The 20427-nt window shown below is 41.4% G+C and overlaps 2 protein-coding genes across 8 annotated transcripts in view; one reads left to right on the top strand and one right to left on the bottom strand.

Annotated features, from left to right (window-relative positions):
* The window catches only part of NMT2 (N-myristoyltransferase 2), a 67035-nt gene extending 54270 nt beyond the window's left edge, over window positions 1–12765 (top strand). For 3 of the 5 annotated variants that reach the window (XM_082738710.1, XM_082738711.1, XM_082738709.1), the window contains 4 exons: window positions 205–375; window positions 10226–10393; window positions 12014–12151; window positions 12330–12765. In XM_082738710.1, the coding sequence (XP_082594836.1) occupies window positions 205–375; window positions 10226–10393; window positions 12014–12151; window positions 12330–12350 (498 nt within the window). In that variant the 3' untranslated portion in view covers window positions 12351–12765. The remainder of the gene's footprint in view (window positions 1–204; window positions 376–10225; window positions 10394–12013; window positions 12152–12329) is intronic. The other 2 variants (XR_014313762.1, XR_014313763.1) reach the window with 1 other exon arrangement.
* Window positions 12766–15423: 2658 nt separating this feature from the next.
* Window positions 15424–20399, bottom strand: RPP38 (ribonuclease P/MRP subunit p38). Of its 3 annotated transcripts, none has more exons than XM_082738714.1 (3): window positions 20256–20380; window positions 17666–17757; window positions 15424–16370 (listed from the first exon to the last, which is right to left on the bottom strand). In XM_082738714.1, the coding sequence occupies exon 3, from the start codon at window positions 16354–16356 to the stop codon at window positions 15514–15516; it is 843 nt and encodes a 280-aa protein (XP_082594840.1). In that variant the 5' UTR covers window positions 16357–16370; window positions 17666–17757; window positions 20256–20380; the 3' UTR covers window positions 15424–15513. The 3 variants fall into 3 exon arrangements, with proteins under 3 accessions (XP_082594840.1, XP_082594839.1, XP_082594838.1); XM_082738713.1 differs by having other exon boundaries at window positions 17666–17789; window positions 20256–20371; XM_082738712.1 differs by lacking the exon at window positions 17666–17757 and having other exon boundaries at window positions 20256–20399.
* Between the last annotated feature and the right edge of the window lie 28 nt (window positions 20400–20427).

Genomic DNA, 20427 nt, shown 5'->3' with positions numbered 1-20427 from the left:
TGTCAATGCGTCTCCTGACTCGGTGCTTCTGTGTGTAGACAGATCACCAGGGAATCTGGGCAAACTGCAGATTCGGACTTGGCAGGTCTGAGGGGGAGCTAGGATTGGGCAGTTCTGACAAGCCCCCAGGTGGTGCTGATGCACGTGGCGTTCGTTCTCCTTATAGTTCAGCTGCCGGCTTTGTTTTGTTTTCACTGCAACAAGGCTACCAAGACATCAGGCCTGAGACCGATGGAACCCAGAGATATCCGGGCCGTGCGAGACTTGACCAACACTTACCTGAAGCAGTTTCATCTGGCCCCGGTGATGGATGAAGAGGAAGTGGCTCACTGGTTCCTCCCGCAGGAGCACATTATTGACACGTTTGTAGTGGAGGTAAACATAAGGTGATAAGACAATACAGACAAGTGTGGAAACACCACATAGCTGAGTCTGTTTTCTGGAAGGACCGAAGAGTGCCCCCTTCTCTCCTCTTTCTCCATGACACACTGCTTCCAAACCAGATTTCTGTTCCTCCTGATAGAACCAGAATTTCTTCTTACAGTTTCCGTTCCTGGATAAGAAGAGCACATTTTTGCTAGTGATTAATGGGAAATCAGGATATGTTTCTCTTGGTACCTGTTTGAGTAATTGCTTTATTCAGTTTGAAAAAGTTGATTTAAATGGCCTTTTCTGAAGTAGATAGATACTTTCCAAAGTTTAATACCCCTGGGTTTTGCAAAACTGGTTTGAACTGAACTGTTTTTGGTTGAGATGGAATCACTCAGCCACTTAACCCTTGTTCAAGGGAAGAAAGGAAAAGTAATAGTCTAGATTTTCTGATTCTTAACTGGATGAATTTAACCTAGTGCTTTTTAACCCTTTTCCTAGAAGGAAAAAACAACAACAACAAAAAAGCTTGAACTTTGTTGTTCAAATGATGTTTCGCATAGAGGCTCTTTCAGTTGAAGTGGGATTGGGTTCAGAAGTTGAGATTTAAGCTGGTATGTACCTGGAGGAAAGAGTGTGGAGTCCACATAGAGGTCCCAGCAGCAGTCCATTTACCATTCAGGTGTGAGCACTGACTGAAAGTGTCTTTTTTCAACACTGTCGGGCATTGGTCCAGAGGTAGGATGGCAGCCAAGATAGGGTAGAAATGGTAGAAACAGGGTGAATTCAAAGGGCGTTTCTGGAGAACAGCTGAGCAGTCTTTGTTTTTAAGCTCTTATTTCTAGAACAATGCTAGAGTGCACACCTTTAAGCACAATCTTTTTTTTTCTTTAATTTACATTCAGTTAATTAACGTATAGTGTATTACTAGTTTCAGAGATAGAGGTCATTGATTCATCAGTTGCATATAATACGCAGTGCTCATTACATCACGTGCCCTCCTTAATGCCCATCACCCAGTTAGTTACCCCATTGCCCCACCCCACTCCCTTCTAGCAACCCTCGGTTTGTTTCCTGTGATTAAGAGTCTGTTATGGTTTGTCTCCCTCTCTGGTTTTGTCCTGCTTCATTTTTCCCTCTCTCCCCACTGTGGTCCTGTTTTGTTTCTTAAATTCCACATATGAGTAAGATCATATGACAATTGTCTTTTTCTGATTGACTTATTTCACTTAGCGTAATACCCTCTAGTTCCATCCATGTTGTTGCAAATGGCAAGATTTCGTGTTTTCTTGATGGCTGTGTAATATTCCATTGTGTGTGTATGTGTCACATCTTTTTTATCCATTTATCTACTGATGGACATCTGGGCTCTTACCATAGTTTGGCTATTGTGGACATTGCTGCTGTAAACACTGAGGTGCACGTGCCTCTTTGGATCATACATCTGTATCTTTGGGGTGAATACCCAGTAGTGCAATTCCTGGGTCATAAGGTAGCTCTATTATCAACTTTTTGAGGAACCTCCATACTGTTTTCCAGAGTGGCTGCACCAGCTTACATTTCCACCAAGAGTGTAAGAGGGTTTCCCTTTCTCTGCATCCTTACCAACAACTGTCATTTCCTAACCTGTTAATTTCAGGGATTCTGACTGGTGGGAGGTGCTGTCATTATAGTTCTGATTCGTATTTCCTGGTATCAAGTGATGTGGAGCACTTTCCTGTGTCTGTAGGCCATTTGTACGTCTTCAGAGAAATGTCTGTTCATGTCTTCTGCCCATTTCCTGACTGGATTATTTGTTCTTTGGGTGTTGAGTTTGAGAAGTTCTTTATAGAATATGGATACTAGCCCTTTATCTGATAAGACATTTACCCATATTCTCTCCCATTCTGTCAGGAGATTTGTCGACTGTTTCCTTTGTCGTGCAGAAGTTTAGGCATAAATCTTTATGCCCTTGTGGTTAGTTTCTCCAGGACAGCAGTTTTCAAAGTTTTTGATTTCAGGACTCTTTCAGTCCCTGAAGAATTACTGAGAACCCCAAAGAGCTTTTATTTTTGTGGATTATATTTACAGATACTTACTACATTGAAATCGAAACAAAAATTTTTAATATTATTATTTTATAAATAAGATAGAGAAAGCCAGTTACTGTACAATCTCACGTGTATGTACAATCCAAAAAAATCTAAAACTCACAGATGCAGAGAACAGATTGGTGGTTGCCAGAGGTGAAGGGTGGGTGAAATGGTTGCAAAGGGTCAGAAGGTACAAGTTCCCAATTATAAATTAAGTAAGTCATGGCGTGTAATGTATAGCATGGTGACTACAGTTAAGACTGTGTCGCATATTTGAAAGTTGCTGAAAGAGCAGACCTTAAAAGTTCTTATCACAAGAAAATAAATTGTTAACTACATGTGGTGATTTTAACAAAATGGATTATAACTAAACTTACTGTGGTCATCATTTTGTGATATATACAAATATTGAATCATTATCTTGTACAGTTGAAAGTAATATAATGTTATATGTCAGGTGTATCTTAGTTTAGTTTTAAAAAGGAATAAGTAGTTGAAAATATATATATTATTTAATAACAGTAAGAATCATGTTACCTAAATAACATTTTTTATGAAGAATAACTGTTTTCCAAAGCAATGGAATTAAGAGTGGTATGTTTTATATTTTTGCAAATCTCTTTAATGTCTGATTTACTAGAAGACAGCTGGGCTTGCGTATCTACTTCTGCATTTATTGTGATAAATTATTTTGGCTGAGGTATGTGGAAAAAAAATCCTTCACATGAAGTATTGAAGATATGGAAAAGAATGAATATTTTAGTAGACTATTCAGATTGTTTTGAAAATTCTCTACTTGAAAGCATATTAATGAACTTTCCATACTCTAATTAAAATCCTTTGGTCTGTCTTCTCCTTTGATCATTCCTTTACCAATGTATGAATTTGTAACATCATATACTGATCATTTGGGAAATACCAGTTCACTGCGTTAAAAAAGATCTTCCAAATTTTAATAGTTTGTTAATAACATTGTCACCAGAAAAGCATATAATATAGTTTATGTTAAAGGATATAGGTTTTTCCAGACTTAAAGTTGCACCCTGAATGCCCAGATTTTATCCCTGGCAACAAATCCCACCAATATTCTCCTTGATGTGACAGGATCACATCATTGATTTTTGAAGTTGGGCCAAATCCCCAGGTCGCAATGACCATAATTTGTTAGTCCTCCTTTAAAGTGATGTTCCATGAAAAAAGTGGCAGTTCAGCTCACAGCTCCGTGGCCTCTGGGCTTCTCTTTGAGACAATAAACTCCTGGAAAATGAGAGCTTTTCCTAGACAAATAAAAGGACTGTCCTTTTAGTCGGCCACAGAAGTGCTTTGTGTGTGCTCCCTCCTGGGCCACCACCCAGGCTGGGAAAAGGAGGAGCTGTTAAGGGTGGCAGTTAATACAGTTAATTATTCTTACTCAAGGACAAGCTTAAGTTAAGAAAAAAAAATTTTTTTTTTTTTTTAACTTGAGGGTGTGGTGGTGATGAGTAACAAGCCCCCCAGCATGGTTTGGTGCTTCTCCATGTTCCGTGCTGAGGCCTGGATGGCGGTGCCGCCATCACTCCTGCCTTCTTGGTGCCCATGTCCACACAGTGAACAAGGCAGATGATTTCGTGGCGCTGTTAGGAAAATCATTTTGATTCTTCAGACTCCTGGAAGGGTCTTGGATACCCTCCAGGGGTTCACAGACCATGGTTTTTTTTGTTTTGTTTTGATTTTTTTTTTTAAAGATTTTATTTATTTGACAGACAGAAATCACAAGTAGGCAGAGAGGCAAACAGAGAGAGGAGGAAGCAAGCTCCCTGCTGAGCAGAGAGCCCGACACGGGGCTCTATCCCAGAACTCTGGGATCATGACCTGAGCCAAAGGCAGAGGCTTGAACCCACTGAGCCACCCAGGTGCCCCACTTTTTGAGAACTGCTGCCCCTCGGGTACATACTCAGAGGTCTAGCTCTGGTCCTACAGCTCACCCTCCTATCTCTTAGTAGCATAGGAGAGGTCCTGTTTCCACAGATCCTCACTCACATTTGGTTATTACCAGACTTTAAATGTAGGCCAGTCTGATGGGTGTCAACTGATACCTTGTTTTTCATTCATCTGTTCTTACAACTAGTGAATTTGAACATCTCATAAATTTGTTAGCCATTTGCATGCTGGTCATATACTTTGCCTCTTTTTCTTTTTAAGTATAATCTTTTTGGTTTCTAAAGGTTTTTCCATATTAGTGGAAATATGTGGAATTCCATTAGTGGAATACTAACATTTGTATTGGGCTCTACTTCTGGGTTCTCTCTTCTGTTCCATTGATCTCTGGTGTCCCCCACCAACACCACACTGTCTTTATTACTATAGTTCTGTATAAGTCTTGATAGGTAGAGTGATTCCTCCCCCTTCATTGTTTTTGTCAAGATTGTTTTAATCTCTTTCTTTCACCTTTCCATATAAATTTTAGAATAAGCTTGTTTTTGCCTATGAAGTACCTTGCTGGGATTCTGATAAGAATGACATTAAATCTGTAGCTTATTTTGGGGAGAATTCACGAGTCTTCCAGTCCATGAACATGGTATGTCTCTATTTATTTAGATCTTTTGAATTTTATCAGCATTTAATAACTTTCAGCATTCAGATCTTACAGATGTTTTCTTAAGTGTATACCTTACATACTCGATTTTCACTAGAGGAATTATAAATAGTATTACATCTTTAATTTTGGTTTCTGCACGTTCACCGTCAGTGGATAGAAGTGCAGTTTCTTTTTCTGTGTTGATCTTGTATCCTGCATCCTTGCTGAAATCACTTGTTAGGTCCAGGAGTTTATATGTAGATTTCTTGGGATTTCTACATAGGCAGTCATGTCATTTGCAAATAGGGACAGTTTTATGTCTTTCCTTCCCATCAGCATGCCTTTTATTTCTTCTTCTTGCCTTATTGCAGGAGCAAAATCTTCCCATACTTCGGTTGAATAAGAGTGGTAAAGGTCAACAGCCTTGTTATTGATATTAGTGGAAAAGCATTCAGTCTTCTACCATGAGGTATGATATTAGCTGGAAGATTTTTGTAGATGCTTCTTACCAATTTGACGTAATTTCCCTTATTCCTTTTTTTTTTTTTTTTTTTTTTAAAGATCATTTATTTATTTATTTATTTGACAGAGATCACAAGTAGGCAGAGAGAGAGAGGCAGGGAAACAGGCTCCCACTGAGCAGAGAGCCCATTTCGGGGCTTGATTCCAGGACCCAGAGATAATGAGATCATGACCTGAGCTGAAGGCAGAGGCTCAACCCACTGAGCCACCCAGGTGTCCCAATTTCCCCTATTCCTAACTTGGTGAGTTCTTATCATGAATGGGTGTTGGATTTTGTCCATTGCTTTTTCTGCTTCAGTTGATAGCAATCATGTGATTTTTCTTCTTTGGTCTGTTGATCTGATATATTACATTGGTTGATTTTCAAATCACTTGGCATTCCTAGAAAAAACCCACTTGGTTGTGGTGTATACTTTTTTTATATACATTGTTGGATTTGGATTGCTGATATTTTGTTGAGTGTTGGTTGAATTCATCAGAGATACTGGTCTGCAGTTTCTTCTTCTTTTTTAATACTGCTTTTGTCTGGTTTTGGTATCAAGATAATACCAGCCTCAAAAGTGAGTTGGGAAGTGTTCCCTCCCCTTTTTTCCAGAAGAGATTCTATAGACTTGGTGATAATACTTCTTAAATGTTTGCTTGAATTCTCCATTTGACACCATCTGACCTTAGAGAATTCTTTTTTGTTAAAGTTCCACTTCTTTAATGGTACAGGACTGTTCAAACGATCTGTTTTATCTTGATTACATTTTAATAGGCTGTGGTTTTTGAGGAATTGCTCCATTTCTTCTAGATTGTCAAATTTATAAAAGTTGCTTAATTACTCTCTCGTTCTTTTACTGGCCAAAGGATGTATAGTGATAATGCTTATTTCATTCCTAACATTGACAATTTGTATCTTTTCTCTTTTTATGTTTATTGGTCTTGCTAGTGTTGTATCAAATCAATTTTAATTGAATTTTCCCCCCAAAGAACAAAGCTTTTGTTTTATTGATTTTCTCTCTTTTCAGTGTTACTAATTTCTGATCTTAATGTTTATTATTTCCTTCCTTCTGCTTGCTTTGTGCTTCTTTTGATCTTCCTTTTCTTGTCCCTTGAGGGAAGATTTAGATTATTGAGACCCTTCCCTGTTACAGTTTAAGCATGTAGTTCTCTAAATGTTCCTCCCAGTACTGCTCTGGCTTCATTCTACACGTTTTGGTATGTCATTTTTTCATTTTCATTTGGTTCTATGTATGTATGTATGTATGTATGTATTTCTAAAGATTTTATTTGAGAGAGAGAGAGTGCACACAAGCAGGGGGGAGAGGGAGAAGCAGACTCCCTGCTGAGCAGGGAGACAGATGTGGGGCTCAATCCCAGGACCCCGAGATCATGACCTAAGCTGAAGGCAGACACTTAACTGACTAAGCCACCCAGCTGCCCCTGTATTTTTTAAAATTTGTTTTGAAACTTCCTCTTTGAGCCTTGGATTACTTAGAATTCTGTTGTTCAACTTTGACTTTTCAGAGATTTCCTATTGATTTCTGGTTTCGTTCCATTATGATTGGAGAAGACACTCTCTATGATTTCAGCTCTTTCAAGGTGTTGAGGGTTATTTTAGGCACAAATAGTGAATGCATGTGAAATGTATATTCCGCTCTTTTTAGGTGGAGTGTTCCATGTATGTCATTTAGATCCTATTTTGTTCAGATTTTCTACCTCCTTGGTGATTTTCTTTCTAGAAGCCTGTCAGTTGATGAGAGGGTGTGAAAGTCCCAATTATTACCTGTTTCTCCTTCAGCCTCTATCAGGTGTTTTTGTTGTATTTTGAGGGTGCTCTTTGGTACTTAATACATTTAGGACCTTTATGTATTCTCAGGGGATCCACCTGACCAGCATGTAATACCCCTCTTTGTCTCTAATAATTTTCTTTGCCGTGGACTCGACTCTATTGGATACAAATACAGTCACTCCTGCTGTTTTAAAGATTTATTTTTTTGAGAGAAAGAGAGAACATGCAGAGTGGGGAAAGGGAGAGAGAAACTTAAGCAGACTCAGCCCTGAGCGCAGGGCCCAGCACAGGGCTTGATCTCACAACCCTGAGATCACAACCTGAGCCAAAACCAAGAGTCGGAGATGCTTAACCAGCAGGCACTTGGTCATTCCTGCTACTTTAAGATGAAAGTAGTGCATGGTATGTCTCTTATAGCCATTTTACTTTACCTTATCTACGTCATTGAACTGAAGGTTTCTTATAAACAGCATGTAGTTGAACCGTGTTTCTTTATCCACTCTTCCAGTCTTTCCTTTGATTGGTGTATTTAGGCCATTGATACTTGATCATCACTGATAGGCTAGAGCTTAAGTCTGCCATCTTGTTGCCTGTTTCTTATTTGTTTTCTCTGGTTTTTATTCCTCTTGCTCCTCTCTCCTTGCCTTCCTGGAGGTTACTTGAATATTTATGCAATTATGGTGCATTTGAATGTGTTTGTGTCGTTGGTATGATGGTTGCTCTGAGTATTCCTACATATAGGAATGTGTGACTTACACAGTCGACTGGTATTATCAACATTTTACCACGTCAAGTGATCTACTTCCATCAGATCCCTTTCTCTTCTTGACTTTTTAAATACTGTCTTGAGTATCAGATGGTGATACAACTTGTGTTTCAAGTTGTAGATTTAGGAAACTCAGGAGGAGAAGCATAGTTTACAGCACGTACCAAGATTTCTGCTCTGTTGTTCTTTCTCCTCATGCTCTGAGATTCCTTCTGTTACTACTGCATTTCTGCTCGGAGAATCTCCTTTTGCCAGTCTTAAAAGCATGTCTGCTAGCAACAAAGTTTTTTAGTTTTCGTTTGTCTGAGAGTGTCCTTATTTCTCCTTCATTCCTGAAGGATAATTTCACCAGATGCAGAATTCATGGCTGATCGTTCTTTTCAGCCCTTCAAAGTGTTGTGCTCATGGGAGGTCCCTGGGGGGCACAGTTGGTTAAAGTTCCATTCAGGTCATGATCTCAGGGTTGAGATTGAGCCCCCCCGTGGGGCTCCATACTCAGCGTGGAGTGTGCTTGATATTCTCTCCCTCCTCCTCTGTTCCTCCCCTGACTCCTGTGCACTCGTGCATTCTCTCTCTCAAATGAATAAATAAACAAGTTTTTTAAAAATATGCCACTGGGTCACCTGGGTGCCTCAGTCAGTTTAAGTGTCTGGCTCTTGATCTCACCTGGGGTTTGGATCCTGAGTTCAAGCCCCACACTGGGCTCCACACTGGGCATGCAGCCTACTTTAAAAAAAAAAAAGTGTTCCACTGCCTTTTGGCCTCTATGGTTTCAGATCAAAAATCCGCTGTCATTTGAATTGGTATTCTCCTGTAGGTAATGCCTTTACTCTGTGACTACTTTTAAGGCTTTTGTCTGTAGCTCTCAGAAATTTAATTAGGATGCATCCTGGAGTGTATTTCTTTGGGTTTTTCCTGTCAAGGTTCACTCAGCTTCTTGATTCTGTTGTGTGTGTTTTGCCAAATCTGGGAAGCTTTCACCCATTATTTCGTCTACTGTCCCACGTTTCTCTTTCTCTTCTGGGACAACAGTGATAGAAATGCCCCATCTTGTGTTAACTGTCCCACTGGTCCCTGAGACTTAATTCATTTTTTATTTCAGTCTGTTTTCTCTCTTTTGTTCAGACTGGGTAAATTCGACTGAATTCTTCCAAGGGCAATGATTTCTGTCCTCTGTCATCTCTACTCCACCTCTGAGCCCATCCAGCAAGTTTTGTTTTTCAGTTTTGATTTTTTCAGCTCCTTACTGAAGCTGAAAGTTTAGGTCTGTAATTCATCACAAATACTAAGCTGCTAATATAGAGGCATAGAGAATCACTTCAGCAAAATGTCTTTAATTTCTTAGTGTCTGCAAAAGGGCTTCGTAAATCAGAAGCATTGAAAAACCAGATAATGCACCCATATGGCATCTTCTTTCCTGCTGAAATACCAGCAAGACCATGCCTGTGGTGTAGGCTCTCCAGCTATGTGACTCAGGCATAGCATAGTTCGAGCTGTGTGCCAGCCGCCTAGGCCACCGCAGCTCATTATTAAAGCAGCGCCAACAGTGCTGGCTCGTTTCTTGTATTGAAAGGTATCCCAGTGATGATGAAACCAAGACCATCATTTGTGTCCCTTTTGATTTGTGGTAGCTTCAGATTCACAGGTGTGTGTTCGGCTGCGGTACTGATGCCTTTCACAAGTTTCCCCAAACAGCTTCCAGAGTATCCAGCTTCACTTTATGCTGACACAATTCTTGCTTTGTGCCAAGAAGGTGTTAGTATAATACAGTATCTTTGAGTTGGCAAAGGCAGCCTTCTGATCCCTGGAGCTTTTATTTCTGCAAAAACAATGAATGCACTTTTCATCCCTCTTCCCTAGGTCTAGGGAGACTCACGAGTCAAGCTTGGGGAAACTTTCCTTTCAGACCATTCTGCTTTTAGGAACGTTCTGCAAACAGCCAGCTAGCTCTGGGCTGAGAAAGGTACAACTCCCTGCTCTTCTCGGGCTCTACCTGGCCCACCGTCAGGGACCCCAAACAGAATTGCTGAGACAGACGTAGTGGGAGTTGTTGCTTTTTGTTCTAACAAAGTTAAGGTATGTGTCAAAAGTCAGCAAGTGAGCTTAAATGCGTGGATGCATTGTGTTCAGGGAGGTATTTACCTGACATCACCTTTGTCCTTCAGAACTCCAGTGGTAAACTAACTGACTTCCTGAGCTTCTACACACTCCCCTCCACAGTCACGCACCACCCTGCGCACAAGAGCCTCAAGGCTGCCTACTCCTTCTACAACATTCACACGGAGACGCCCCTGCTGGACCTCATGAGCGATGCACTCATTATAGCCAAATTGGTAAGCGGCTCCCTCCCTTTGTGTCTTGTGTGTTTCTCCAAATATGTGTCTCAGAGTATATAAAACCTCTTACAAGAGGGGCGCCTGGGTGGCTCGGTTGGTTGGGCATCTGTCTTCAGTTCAGGTCGTGATCTCAAGATCTTGGGATTGAGCCCTACATCGGGCTCCCTGTGCAGTGGGAAGTCTGCTTCTCCTTCCCCTCTGTTCCCCACCTGTGTTCTCTCTCTCCCTCTCTCTCAAATAAACTTAAAAAAATAATAATAATAAAATAAATGAAACCTCTTACTAGAGTTCCTTTTGCACCAGTACAATTCATTTGAGATACTTGTTACTGTTGACCATCTGACAAAAGGAAGAGTTTTGATAAGAGTTTCTTTTAAAACTTCAGAGGCTTTTTGCATCATTGATTCTGTTGCAGCTTAGCCAAAAAGATATTTTGTGCAAATTAGAAACTCCTAACCCTTATGGAAGAATGCATAAAACCCCGTAATACAAGGAATATAGGGAAAATACATGGTACCTTTTTAGAAGGGACATACATGTTAGTATTGTGGTGCATAATCAGCAGCAGGAACCTTTTTTGAACTCAACTAAATAGTCTCTGAATTTTAAAATTAAAGGAATTTTATTTTTATAATTAAGGAGTTTAGTATTAAAAAGAAAGGCATTTGAAATGAATTTGAATTGGTATTCAAAATGTGCTGTACTATATTTGCAATATTTTTCTATTTCTTTAGTGTGGTAGTTAGGGTAGTTTTTAAATTCTTGCTACAAATAAACATTTTCTTTCCCAAAAAGAAGTTGAAATTAGCTGACACTAATTTCAGTGTAATTACTGGACATGAGAAAATACTATTCATGAGAAATTAGGAATAACACGTCAAAAGTGTCGTCTTTGATAAGCTGAAAATATTTTTCTAACATAGTACTCTTGCATCTCAAAATCAACATTATCCTATGATTCTTTGATCCTATTGCTCTTTTTCAACTACTTCCCCCACAAAAATGGCCAGTAATAAATTATTTAAGGTAAAATCCCTGAGAAATAGAAATTTCTACCAAATTTGGATAGTATTTTTACCTAACGTTTTTAAGAAATACAATTTTTACTACTAAAATTTTACTACATTTATTTCCCAGCATTAGCCCCAGACAAGGACATGTTTAAAGTCTTTAAAGACTCAGTCAGAACTTCGAAAGGCCCCTAACAGCTCTGGAGATGGAGCCATCTGGGCAAATATTCCTTCTAAAAATATCCTCAGACAGGTTTGAACTGAGTTCTTAACCTACACATAGAGTGTAGATATTATACCTTGTTTTAAATGTGTATTTGAGGGGCCCCTGGGGGCTCAGTGGCTTACGCCTTTGCCGTCAGCTCAGATCACAGTCTCAGGGGCCTGGGGTGAGCCCCACGTCAGGCTCTTTGCTCAGCAGGGAGCCTGCTTCCCCCCTCCCTCTGCGCTCTCTCTCTGCCTGTCAAATAAATAAATAATATTTTTAAAAAATAAATGTATATTCGAGCTGCTAGTAGAGAAATAAAGTGTTACACTGATGTACATAATAGAGAAAACACTCTAGTCCTTTGATATGTAAAATTTGAAATCCTTTTTACATTGACAGAAAGGATTTGATGTATTCAATGCACTAGATTTGATGGAAAATAAGACCTTCTTGGAAAAACTCAAATTTGGCATAGGAGATGGCAATTTGCAGTATTACCTGTACAACTGGAGATGTCCAGGAACAGAGTCTGAAAAGGTAAGTGCAGGGGCTACACCCTCTATAAACTTAATAAATGTACTTAGAAAATCCTTGCTGCCCTTAAGACTGTTAAGGTGTTTTTTAGTAGCATTTAAAAAATACAGAGCTATTGTACTATAGTTCATTTTTTTCTTGCTTACCTGTTCTTACTATTCTGTTTCTTCCCTCCTTTTAGGTTGGACTAGTATTACAATAGCTGGATATTTCTATTTCTAGAACTCTGACATCATCATTTGTTAATATTCTATTTAATGATTCCTGGAACTGCCATTCCAAAGAAGAATAAAAGCACAACTTAAATGAAATCGATGTAGTCGGTAACAATCAGAAAAGATGAAAAAAAAAACCCATATGTGACCAATAGTACATATTTCTAGCTAGAATGTTAACATTCTTTTTTCTCACTGTTTACCCATTTGTAGGAGGGATGAAAGGGCACAGAGAGCACATTCCTCTAATTTTCAGACTTTGGGCTGTCTCTTTGATGAAGAGAAGGTATTTTTCCACTCTGTAGAAAAGGGACTGTTTTTCTATGAACTGAAGAGAAGTCACAGAATTGTGTAAGAACATCTTGGCTATTGTGTGGAGATAAACTGCAGCATTTCTATTTATTAAGTGTTGGTTTGTTTGTCCGTGTAACAGAATGAAGGACCCATGTGGAAAACATGAGCCTCCGTCCCCTTACATGGAATCACGGGGAGCGTTTAGGGAATGAGCACTTCCGTAACTCAGTGACGAGTGGGTGCATGTTGACGTGTAGAGGGAGATAAAAATGTACCGGGGACTAGGAGGTACATTTATTTCTCCAGAAGCAGAGTTGCCAAATAAACAAACACACACATCTGTACTTTGATCTCCAGCAGATCAGTGGATTGGTTCAAAAGCAAATCAAAAGCAGAGTTTTGTGCAAACATTGTTGAGAGTCTACACCTGTGACTGTGTAGACTTCGCTGCCACCACATAAACTCGTGTCTTCTCAGAGGCAGCAAGCAATGTCAGGCAAAGAAAATAAAAGCGCTAATGTCAAAAGAAATGCTCAGTGGAATTTATTAGTGCTGCCAGGACTTGAATGTTTTTATTACTTATTGCAGAATTGCACATACTCCTTTATGCTGACTTTAATTTATCATGAAAGCTGTCATGCTAATGTAAAATGTCTTATATGTAAATAAGTATTCATAATTTTGTTACTGATGGTGTTTTTATCTAGAATTTGGAAACCCGGTTTTCGCAGTGTACATATATGTGTATATATTGCCCGTAGTCCAAGGGGGAAGAATATGCCAAATGAGGCCACGGAGAACTGGCCTTGACTCCTATTACACAGAATAGATACTTCTTCCTGCCTTTACTGTACCAGTGCCTAGGCTCTTCAGTCCAGAAAAATTTAATTTTAGATAACATGACAGCCTTTCCTTTATGTTCTGAGTGGTCAAATGAAACCGGTCGTATCTCACATCAGGTAGGAGCTAGCGAACGATGGCCCATGAGCGAAGAATGGTTTTACATTTTTGAATGGTGGTTTGCGGGGGGTACGGGGAGGGGAGAATCAAAGGAATGACATTTTGTGACGTGAAAAATGTAGGACATTCAAATTTCAGCATCCATAACATTTTATTGGAACACAGACACACTCACTTGCTTCTGTCTCCTGTGGCTGCTGCATGCTAGGAGAGCAGTTGAGTCATTCTGACGGAAGTGTATGGTTCACAAGGCTAAAACATTTACCTTCTGGCCCTTTCCGGGGGTGGGGGGGAGATTTGTTGACCCTGATTTACACTAGAGCTGAAAACCACTCTATACACCTTCCTACCATCATCCTAAAGACAAACCCGCAGCTGTGACTACCACTAGAGGGCATTCGGGGACTACACAGTAGCGCGTAATTCAGACAGCAGCGTTTATACCTCTCTGAAGATCCAGAGAAGACTTCTCATATCAGACGGTTCCGACTCCACTGCATTACCATTCTTTCTTAAAAGAAGGAAGGTAGCTTTGGAAGCAAAACTGAACCAATCCACCAAAACACCAAGAATTAAGTAAATGGGAGTTTCATCTGGAGTCAAGGCTCTAGTGGGGAATTGTGTTCCACTCATTCTTAAGGCACAATCTTGATGATGTAGGTTTTCAGATGATTGCAGAACTGCCAGTCAGTATATCACAAGCTCACCTTGTGATAAAACTGTGGCACTTTATTTGTTTACAGAATTCAGATGCTTTTACTCATTTTTAAATACAGCAATTAATAGCATATTTTCCTCTTTATATGGCCTCATCATAATTTAGAGAGATTACCAGTGAACATTTCAAAATTGAAAAATGATAAAACTGCTTGTGTTTATAGTTATTAGGATTAAATTTCACTGCAATATACAGTGTCTTACAGATTGAAAAAAGCGTCCTTCATCTTTGTCAACAGTGGAAATGCTCTATTCGATGAGATATCTTTCCCTCCCCTCCCCCCTTTTTCAGCCAGGATGGCATTTAGTAAAATTTAAATGAACAGAGGTGGCATAATCCAAGAGTCAGCCAGAATTTAGGCTGAAAGTAGACTTTAGCAGTCCAGTACCTTCCTAAATAACAAAAGGACCTTTTCCAAACACATACTGCAAATAGCAGACACGTTAACCCAGACATAGAGGATTGGTTACACTCCATTTCCTAACATGAAGAACCCCAGTCATTGCACAAACCCATCTCTGAGACCTCAAGCTCCTCATTTTATTTTTTAATTCTACATTTGACCTAATTATCAGCATACTGTTTACCATGTTAAATTTCCAAGGAAATAAGTTACCCATGTTAAGGGATGAATTTCAACCGTTCAGAATACCATTATCTGGCTTTTTCCTATAAACATTAAGCTCATGCATATGCCTACCTACGAAGTCAAGTCAACAGGAAGTTAAAAAAAAAATTTTTTTTTCTGATGTTTCTGAAGACAATTGCTTGGTGTTTAGTATCTTTCTTTTAAAACCGATCGATCTCCAGTCCAGTTTCATCTGCATTACTAACTAGAACCTGTTTACTGTGGCTCATTTTCCAAGTTTGATAGAAAGATGTCAAGTGTTGTAGGATACAGAATTCCTTGCTTACAAGCATTGTACCGGCCTTTTAAAAAGTGAATTTATACAAGCATGAACATTAGTTTCAATAAATTTTTGTTTTGATATTCATGCTTTTGAAAATGTTCTGCACTTGTTTTTAAGCATCAGCCTATTTATAGTCTTACACATATGAAAGAAATGTTACTAAAAGTATCCCAAGAATATATGTAAAAATAACACATTCTATTAGCTTCAAGGCTTCTTTACAAAGCCTCATTTTACAGCTCTGTGATATGACAAGTTTAGATAAAATTACTTTGAAGTTTTTTTACCTTTGGGTGGTTTCCTTATCTTATTGGGGTTTGGAATCACTTTCTTTATTTTAAGGGGTTGTAACACTATAGCCTGCTGACCTTCAACAGGCTTCCTTTTATGTTTAGAGAGGTCTTCAAAGGAAGTCTCCAAAATTTCTTTGTCTTGGCTTTCCAAAGATGCAGTGTCTAAATTTTCCATGGACTCTTCCGGTCTGCCTTGGAGCCATGGTACGTGTAGACTGGGTACTCGGGGAATTATGGCTTTGACTTCATCAATAAAGGCAGTGGTGTCCTTTCTGAACCCCAGGGCCAGGACACATTTTAAGCCAATGACCGGTGCGAGTGTCTCGCTGAGACGGGGAACCTGACAAGCAGGAACAGATCTGCTCAGACTTAACTGAATCAGGTGTGAGGTGATGAGCGCAGGCTTGGCTGACTTACACACGAGTACCAACAGCAGCCCGTTTCTTTCCAGAGCTCTGGTAACTTCATTAACGCCAATGGCCAGCTGCTTCCTGACAGAGACAGGAGTCCAGCCTGACCCCTGCTCGTTATCTTCTGGGTGTTTCTCCTTCAGATCCTCACTCATACCAACCTCTGTGCTACATTTGTCTGGGCTTTGTTTTTTTAAAAACTGCTTTTTCTTTTTCTTCTTATCCTCTATCTTCTGAAGCCCAAGAGATTTAAATCTGTCTTCAAGGGTCTGTAGTATGAAGTGCATGTCTTCTCTGTCTAGCGCGCTCCAGCAGACAGTGTATGGGTTATTCAACGATGTCTTTACTGTTAAAGGTCTTGTCTTCCGAACAGAGCCCCTTCCTGGAGCTTGAGGAGCTGCAGCCATTCTGAAAATCTCTCCTAAAGCAGCAGAGGACAAAGTAAATTTGTGTCACTAGCAATGCATGTTGAAGAATATCCTATTTGTACTCTGATTCCTGATAGGCTATACCAAGCCCGACATTATAGAACCAATGACATGACCATACGCTAAAAACCTCTCTTAAGAATAAGGAATTTATTCTCCCCATTTTTTCATGACTTTGTCTATTCATATACTGGTAATATATAAGTATTTTGCATTACTGCAATCGCAGTGAAATTCTACTGATTTCCTTTATTAAAAATGTTCCGTGTTTCTACCTGTCCATGATTATCTTTTTTAATGACTGTGCAGTATTAATCTTACAAATCTGTTACCATTTTCTTTTTTTTTTTTTAAGGATTTTTATTTTATCTATTTGACAGATAGAGATCACAAGTAGGCAGAGAGGCAGGCAGAGAGAGAGGGGGAAGCAGGCTCCCCGCTGAGCAGAGAGCCTGATGTGGAGCTTGATCCCAGGACCCTGGTCATGACCCGAGCCGAAGGCAGAGGCTTTAACCCACTGAGCCACCCAGGCTCCCCCTGGTACCATTTTCTGAGTTGCTCTCCATTTGGGCCTCCATCCCACAAAGACCCCTTGAGCGCCTCCTGTGTGCAGGCATTCTGGTTACAGGGTTCGGCAGTGAACAAGTCCACCTGCATGGAGCCCCCAAGCTGTGCGGGCCCGGGAGCCTCTGCTCTTCATCAGCCAGGTGTGGGTGTTCAAGAACCAGAATAGTAATCTGTGCACCCGATCAGAAATTCCAATGATACTTTCATTCTATACCCTTTTAGAAGTCTCCCTCCCTCCTTGGACTCTAAGCTGCTTGTATATCCGTCCTTAAACATCTATGTACACAGGTGTATATTCCCCCTTCTTAACAGAAGCTCACAGCTTCTGTAGCTGGCAACTTGATGAAAACTAGGGAAATTTTGCAATGAAACTTAAAAACACTAATCTGTTAAAGAAAAGTAAGGATTCTTTTTGGGAAAATGTTACAAACAACTGACGTAGGGAACATATCCTGGCTCTGCTTCCCAGAACAAGCGTGTTTCTCTTCCCTCAGTTTTATTCCTCACTAAATCCTGGTGCTCAGCTAAGAACTACAGTGACCTGCGTGGCAAAACTGAAGGAAGTTAAATGAGCCAGCCCCCTGAGAAGTCTGGCATCTGGAACTGTCCCTATTTTCAGGTGATCTCTCCATCCAGACAGCCCCTCATTCCAGGTGGTCATTTGTCCCACTGAGGCCTGCCTTCCCCCAAATGCCCCATGCACAATTAAACTTCCACTCACCAGGCTGGCTACTGATGGTAAAGAGCAGGCATCTTCACGGAGTGTGTCAGAATTTAGAAGGCATTTTCTCCATGTATTTCTTGATTCTATTTCTCCATGTATTAACTTGATTCTCACAAAATTCCTACAGAATTGCCCAATGTGTGGGTGAAGGAAGAGGTTAAAAGTCGCAACTGGTTTTCCAAACCCAAAGTTTATGCTTTTTCTATCCTGGCTGTACTTCAAAAAGGTACAGCCTGTACCTTTAAAAGGTACCTGCTACCTTTTAAAACATCCAGATGGTTGGTCCTTATCCCAGATATACTGAACTAGAACCCCTGAGAATAGGACCAGGGCACCTGTATTTGTGAAAAAACAAAAACAAAACCTCCAGGTGAATCTGATCCAGAACAGGGTTACAACAGGTGGGTAGGACAGGATGCCTCTTGACCCTGGACAGCCATGAGAAATGGCCTCCTGACCTCCACTGGTCTCCACTGCACTTCCTAAGTCACATTCTTTTTTTTTTTTTTTTAAAGATTTTATTTATTTATTTGACAGAGATCCCAAGGAGGCAGAGAGAGAGGAGGAAGCAGGCTCCCTGCTGAGCAGAGAGCCTGATGCGTGGCTCGATCCCAGGACCCTGGGATCATGACCTGAGCCGAAGGCAGAGGCTTTAACCCACTGAGCCACCCAGGTGCCCCCTAAGTCACGTTCTAACAGAAATCTAAAACTCAGCAACTCAGGGCAGGGTCAACCTCCTTCAGATGCTGCTGGGGCCTTGCTACCTGCTATACATGCTGCTTCCTCCATTCCAGCCCCTCTGCACAGCCCTCCTCATCCCCCATTTTCTGCATGTTCCCCTCCAGCTCAGGGAGTCAGGAAGTAGCTCAGCCAAATCCAGTTGGGAGGCATCAGGTTGAAGGTGGTCAGGAAAATGGGCAAGACAAATACGATCTAATAGAGCCCTTGCCAAACCAAGTCAGCTTATGGGCCTCAGCATTCAAACAGCACAGAAATCCTTTTATGTATGTTGTGGGTCCCAGAAGGAGAGCAAGCTAGGCATGAACTCCTGTCTTCAGAATCGGGAGGGGAGGGACTGCAAGCCAAGGAGTTTGGAGAAGCAGAATCTTAGACCATATAATTCAAAAAAAGTACTGATTGATGAGAAGGTAACGGTTTTGGAGGAGAAAAACAGGAAGGCTTTGTTGAGGTGCCTTTTGATCTAGGTTTTGGAGGCATTCACTACCTACAGGATCAAGGGCAAACCCTTTCAGGTGACTTACAAGGCCCTCATCTTACACTGGCCTCTCCCACCATGCATAGTTACATCACCACTGAACCACTTACTGTTGTTGAACAAGGCCACGAGTTTCCTCCATGTCCACATTATTCCCTTCCACCTTCAGCCCTACAACCACTTTTCCTCAGCAAGTATTTCTGGATTATCCACAACACACCAAGCCATAAAGTATTAAAGTAAAAACAGCTAACTAGGCCTCAAGGTGCTTAGAATCCATGAAAAAGACTTATCACCAGGTAATAACAAGATGTGCACAGTCGAGTCCAGGAACTACAGAATACTAAGGAAATAGCAGAAGCCTAACTTAGTTTAAGGGGTCAGAAAAGAGGTCCTGGAGAAAGTGACGTTTTAACCTACATCTGAAGAGTGCCTGCCAAAGGGAGTAAGAAGTAGAAAGAGTATCCCAGGGAACAACATTAACGAAATGAAGTTCAGTTCAATGTCGCTGGGGCAGAGATGCTAGAGATGCTGAGGTATTAGGTAGGGAAAGGAAGCAAGGACGAGAGGTGAAGGTCCTGGCAAAGCTTATAATGGGAAGCAATCGTAACGTATAAAACAGAAGAGTGCCGCGCCGTGATTTCAAAGGCATTGCAACAAGGTCTTTGCGGATTCCCGGCCTGGAAGCCTCCTTTGCCAAGAGTGAAAGGCGCAAAGAGGTTCCCAGAGTATGCATGATGCTGGCCTGCACTAGAACCGCCGCAGACGGGATGGGGCTGAAATACTTAAGAAGTAGAATCTACCAGGGTTGCTGCTATCCGCCGGAGTAAAACAAGGAAGGACTCCGGTCTCCAGATCTGGTAGCGAAGAGGACAGTCGCAGCTCCCCTTGGTTGCATTCCTGTCCCAGAGTCCCCGTGTTTACCGTCCTTATCTGGAGCCCTCATTCTTTACTACTTAAATTCGCCAACCTTTTGTGCTCCGTCCCCGGTTCTAGGCTGTGGCGCACTGAAGGACCAGGGTGGGCTTTCTCTTACTATCTCCCGTACCCTATAGATGCTCAACTCCAGACAGGAGAGTAAACCAAGGCTCGGAGCAGGAAAGTACGCCAGTTCCCGCGGGGGTGGCTCGGCGGGAAAAAGAGGGGTCTCGGGCAAGACCTCTGGACCTCGCATGCCTGCAGCCCTCCGCCGCCTCCCAGGCTGGACCCCACCCGGGGGCGCCCCTCCAGTCCCCCTACGTCCTCTGCAATCCGCTCCCACTCACGAAGGAAACCGCACCACCGCCACGTGCGACGCGCGTGCGCAGAGCCCTCGCCCTCCCTGGCCCCGCCTTCCAAATGCTCTGAGAGCTTCGCATCTCATCATCTCACCTTGTCACTCACAATGGAGAGTGTCAGCCCACTGAGCCGCGAGGCCCGAACTACAGAAGCCCCGCGTTTGGGAATGGGGCAGGGAGGCTCAGGACCCAGTCCTAGAGCGGCAGTGCGCAGGCGCACCGTCGGTCTCGCGAGACCTCGCGGTTGCCGTGGTAACGCGCGGTTC

Source organism: Mustela nivalis (genome assembly GCF_964662115.1).
Source record: "Mustela nivalis genome assembly, chromosome: 7".
Classification (NCBI taxonomy): domain Eukaryota; kingdom Metazoa; phylum Chordata; class Mammalia; order Carnivora; family Mustelidae; genus Mustela; species Mustela nivalis.
The sequence above is the reverse complement of the archived record's forward strand: the minus strand, read 5'-3'. Positions and strand labels throughout refer to the sequence as shown.